Genomic DNA, 5,818 nt, shown 5'->3' on the forward strand with positions numbered 1-5,818 from the left:
AGAGGGTTTTTAGGGTTGAAATTTTAGGCAAAATATCGTGTAATTGGTGAGAGAAATCTTGGAGAATTTTATTCAATATTGCACCAAATATTACTATTTTGAGCCTTCTATTATTTTGTGCATAATTCTTTTTTAATCTCAGCCAATGAATAAAATTTATTCAAATCTTGATCAAAGAAAAAGATTGATTCCATAACCATATGATTATCTTATGATTTATTTGATTTTATTTGATTTTAAATTATTAAAATCAAATGCAAATGAAATAATATCATAATAATAAAACTATTTGATCCATGGACTCCCTTTGGGCTTAAGATTTTGTGGACAACTTAAAATTATAGGCCCATTAGTCCAAAAACACAAAATTATGCAATTAGGATTTTGTGTGTTTCTTGAAAATCGACTAACTTCTTAGCCTCATATCTCCTTCATTTTTTGTGATATGAACATATAATAGGACTTTTTGGAAAGCCCAAGACGTCTTCTTCATGCCACTTTAGAACATATTTTTCATTTGGAGATTTTATCTTGATGATATTGCTCCTGACAATAAACAGCTTTTTGCGATCTTCTAGAAGGACCTGTAATGTATTGGCTCATATCGATTATGCGGAAGCATTTCTAGACCTCGAGCCCAACATCAAAGTTGTAGAGAATGAAATTTACTTGAGAATAGGCTTTGGTTGAGGAATTTATGATAAAGTATGAGGGAGATATGATCAGTCAAAGTTGGGTTGACTTTTAGATCAAAACCCTAATTTAGAAACTTTTGAATTTGTTGATTTCTGATCTTTTCTTGATGAACCATGATCAATACTTGATCAAATGGTGAATTATACTTCAAAATAAGGTTGTTGACCAAAAATCAGAAGCTTTGACTGTGGTTTACCCATAGTTTGACTTTTAGGTCAACCAGTCGAGTATTGATCGTTTGGGCCATTGAGTGAGCAATCTTTTGAATCAAGGATTAAAAATTGGCATGAGGTTTATTTGAACCATATGAGAGGTCATGGAGTCCATTGGAGATATCAGAACCTGACTTTTCTTTGAGAAAGGCAAAACCCTAGTTGGAGGGTAGTTGATTAGGAGAGTGTATACTCAGTCATGCATTGAGACTTTGATATTCAAATGAACTTGAGTATGGAAATGTGGTGGGCAAATTTTGGGGTATGACATTTGCGCAGAAGCATGACATTGCCCTCATCTCAATCGTTGATGTCCATCCAACAACATCACACGTCTCGCGTCATATCTACCGGTGACGGTTCCATCTGCCATCTATATATAAATGTGATCATGCATCATACCAATGTATTCATTCACTTACAAGTTCTTTGATGAACTCAACAGCAAAGCGTTAACCTTACATATAACTCTCTTTGCTCATTGAAGATATTTACCACCATTTCAAAGACACTTCTAACATAGTTATCATTAATTTAGTATTCATTTTATGTTCCACGCTGAAATAGATACATATGTACAAATTTGGATATTATACACAAAAACCTACATTAAAAATAAACTTTTGATACTAAAATACACCATATAGTAGAAACTTCTTTGCCAATATAATCAATTGAGATTTGAAAGTATTATTCTGCATACATCATAGTACACAATTACATATATAGCAAAGAAGAAGTAAATGGTTAAAAAGTGTGAGGTGATAAAGAAAAGGTAAGAATGATTGAACAATAAACAGTGATATGAAATTGACTGTTGAGGGTCAACACCATGGTTTTAAATTGCGGTCCGCAACCGCAATTGCACCCGCAATATTGCGGATGCGGTTGGCTCCGCAACCGCATCGGACCGCAATTGCGGTGTGATTTTGAAATCGCGCCTCCGGATGTATTAGGAACCCCATAGGACAATTTTAATCATGTTTTTTTAAGTATTCTCATCAAAAATCAATATATTAGAATTCTAAAACTCAATTTCCTTCTTATATAATGAAAAAACATAACATTAAGTGTTTTTCAATATAATATTTCAAACGCTTCCTTTTAAAAATTCACGCCGCAACGGCCGCAATGCGCATCGCAACAAGCGCAATGACCGCAATCGCAACATCCGCAACCGCAACCGCATCCGCAGCCGCAACCGCAATTTAAAACCATGGTCAACACCAAAGTCATTTTCCTTGCCGCCCTGTTTTATAGACAACGTTACAATCCTTTAATTATCATTACTATGCATATCCTCATTTTTCTTTGCTTCTTTCCGTCTTTTGCCCATTTCCATTCAATGTTTTGCTTTTTCTTTTTCTCACATTCCTTGTCCATTTAAATTATTTTATTCAAATAAGACTACTATTTTTGTTAGAAATCTTGTTGATTAAACTATAACATTAACATGATTTATTTCTATTTACTTGAATAGTTTAGTTTTAGAATATGGAAAATATTTATAATCATCGAATATGACAGGCATAATAATGTAGTAGCAATTGACGGTCGTTACTCCTCCTTCAATAATGCCAGTTTTCTATAACTTATGACAAGACATTTATGTTTTTCTTATTTCAGGATAAGACTTAATATATTTTTTAATAAATATTCAATTTGGTATTTTATACTAAAACCCAGAACAGAAAACAGTACTTTCTAGAGATTAAAGATGCATGGTCAGCATAAATTAGTTTTACACCATCATTTAATAAAATTATAATATTTTATCATCATTCAATAAAATTATAATATTCTATCATGTCATATCACTGTCACTGTCGGTGCATATTTTTTTCTCTATTTTCTACTCAATAATAATATAATATTCTCTTATATTACACTATAAGAAAAAAAAGGATAAAAAAATCATTTATGGGTAAACAAAATGAAAAATATTTGAAAATTAAATTACTAAATTGAGAAAAATAATAAAGGAAAAGTGGTAAAGGAAAACACTGAGATTTAATGCATTGCTCTTCATGACCTTGTTCAGGAGTTATCTCCAAAAAGGCACACACATTAGTAACTCAGATTTTTATAATCCAGCTGATCACATTTTCTATTTACATATTTTGTTCTCTCTCTTTACTCTTATCTGGCATCCTGTATTTGCTTAGTTGGTCACTGCAATTTTAATATTTTAATTCTGATTCTGGTAAAGAATAGAAGATTTTCAAATTACATATATGTAGCAACAAAAAAATTAAATAACAGTAAAAAATTCAAAATTTTGTTTGAAATCCTAGTGGTTTTTCATGAATTACAGAGCTAGAAAATGAAATAAATACATAAAAATATTAAGAGAAATTTCCTCCTATACAAACTCTCTCTGTCTGCAAAGTCCCTTAATTTGGACTAAAATCAAACCGTAAATAACACACAATACCACAATAAGTACCTCCAAAAAAGAACATGTAAGAGAAAAACTCAAATCTGATGAGAATTCAACTTGGAATCTGCAAAAAAAGAAAGCAATAAACTACTATAGTACAAACTTGGTGGACACAGATTACAATGTAAAAAAATAGTGCTACAACAAAAAAATGCAACTGAATTAACTATATTATTATAATTTACATATAGAAAAAAAAAACATGCAATATGCAATGAAATGAAACTAACCATGGATAGTTATCATTGAGAATTATTAGGAGCATCTTCTCCACTTTCATCATTGGGTTGTTGAGGATGAGAGTCCAATGAAATTGAATGGTGATGTTGTTGATGTTGATGATGATGATCAGAAGAAGAGTTGTTGTTAACATTGAAATGACCAGCTCTTGTGTAAGCATTAAGAGCAGCCAACATACCCAAGTTTGAATCAGACACTGCTAATCCAAGATGCTGTGATGGTTGATACACTGAACCGAGCTGTAAACCACCGCGTCCGCCTTGGAATTCAACCCCGCCGCTTCCGCCGCCCGGAGGAACATTGAACCTTGGCATGAAATGTAACTGAGACGGTGTTGCAGTAGCGTTTGCTTGATTTTGAGATTGAGTGTGAGGACTAAATGGCCACATGTTTTGCGTTTGTGTATCTGAATTTGTGTTTGCACCACCACCGCCTCCGCCACCGCCACCACTCACTGGTACCATCCATATTGTACTACCACTACCTGCGGTGGCCCACATCGCAGTTGCCGGTAACATATTCGACGGTCGAAGAAGTCCAGAAATTGAATTACCAGGAGAAGCAGATGAAGATGCTCCATCTCCACCTCCTCCTCCACCACCACCTCCACCTTCTCCGTCACCTATACTATCTTGTTGGTGATTTGTTTTGAAAGTTTTTGGAGAAGAAGAACCATCGCCACCGCTTTCGTTGTTATCGTCTTTGAAAAGATCTTCTCTATAGCGTTTTCTCATGTAATTCTCATTCGAAAGAGCTTCACCGATTTGATCCGCGTTCATGAGATGATGTTGTTGGTGTTGGTGAGGATGAAACCCTAGAAGAGGCGCGTGTTGGTGTTGGTGTTGGTACGCAGCTTCTTCAAACGGATGGTGCGCCGCCAGTCCAAGCGCGCTGTGAAAACTATGAGGAGCGGATTTCGACGGCGGCGCCGACAGCGTGGAGCCGCTGCTTCGTAGTGAAACATTGAGTGTTGAGAAATTAGCCGGGATTGTTCCTGTGCCGGTGGCGGCAATAATAGCCGGCTCCGCTTGCTGGAGAAGCCACTCAATTGTTTCACCGTCGGATTTATGACCTAATTCTCTGGTCAACTGAAAAACTCTAGCCGCACATGTCGCCGGCATTCGAATTCTTCGTCCCCGGCCATCGACTTTAGTGTGTCTGTCCTTGGTAGATCGTTTGGGAGGATTTGCTACGGTGACGGCCGTGGATGAAGAAGAGAATTGTTGAATCTGATTCTGAGTATTGTTGTTGTTGTTATTGTTGGCGGCTGCAGCGGTGGAGTCGAGTACCGGAGGCTCAGATCTGGTGGCGATTGCGAGAGAAGCGTCGATAAGATGAGGAGTAGTTGCAGAAGCTGAAGCGGAAGAAGAAGAAGAATTGGATGATGAAGAGGAAGAGTTTGAAGAAGGTTGGATATTAGAGATGGAGCCCATAATGAAAGATTGTGGTGGCCTTCCATCAAAAGGGACCACAAGTTGTTGTTGCTGAGAATGAGAATTTGAAGGTGAAGATTCTTGTTGTTGGTGGTGTTGGTGGTGGGGAAGAGTGGTGGTGCCTCTCTTCTGTTTGTTGTTTTGCAAATCTGATAGTTCCATTTAAGCTTGGTAGGGAAGGTTTCAATTTCAAACTTTATTTTTATATATTTTTTTCTTCAATTTTTATCATATAGATGATTCATGAATGTTTCAAGAGTGTAGAATGAGTGATAAGAGAGAGAGAAAAGAGAGAGAAAGTTATGAAATTTTCAAAAGTGTTTGGACCCAAGTGAGTGAGACTGTGAGTTTTGTGGGGTTCTTGTTGTTTTTTGATTGACTGTTGTCTTTGTTCAGACCGCAACAGACGCGCACAGAACACAAGTGTGTGTGTGAAGGGTAAGAAATAAAGTGAGTAGGTTTTAACTTAAAAACTCAAGAGAGAGAAAAAGTGAGTGGGGACCTTATTAAGGGAAAAAATAACGTAACAGAAACCACTCGTGGGGTCTCGTAAAAGGAATACAAAAAAATTGCCCTTTGTTACTCGCTTAACTCCCTGCAAAATTCTACCACATCTTTGTGCAAAATCCATCTTGATCCAAACCATAATTAAAAGTCAAGAGACCAAGTACAAACTAAACTAATACTTACTCCGATCATTGATAGGTTCGAACTCTGGAGATGATGCTAAACTTAGCAGTATCGGCTTTCTTGATAATAGTATTCAATCTAAGAATATTGACGCCTGCTAGTTGAGT

At 36.1% G+C, this 5,818-nt stretch overlaps 1 protein-coding gene across 1 annotated transcript; it reads right to left on the reverse strand.

The window, feature by feature from the left end:
- Nucleotides 1-2,708: 2,708 nt before the first annotated feature.
- Nucleotides 2,709-5,470, reverse strand: LOC131645178 (transcription factor TCP8-like). Its single transcript, XM_058915840.1, has 2 exons — nucleotides 3,579-5,470; nucleotides 2,709-3,412 (listed from the first exon to the last, which is right to left on the reverse strand). Exon 1 carries the CDS (start codon nucleotides 5,181-5,183, stop codon nucleotides 3,591-3,593), a length of 1,593 nt encoding a protein of 530 aa, XP_058771823.1. The 5' UTR covers nucleotides 5,184-5,470; the 3' UTR covers nucleotides 2,709-3,412; nucleotides 3,579-3,590.
- Nucleotides 5,471-5,818: the final 348 nt, after the last annotated feature.

This window comes from Vicia villosa, linkage group LG1 (genome assembly GCF_029867415.1).
Source record: "Vicia villosa cultivar HV-30 ecotype Madison, WI linkage group LG1, Vvil1.0, whole genome shotgun sequence".
Taxonomy (NCBI): domain Eukaryota; kingdom Viridiplantae; phylum Streptophyta; class Magnoliopsida; order Fabales; family Fabaceae; genus Vicia; species Vicia villosa.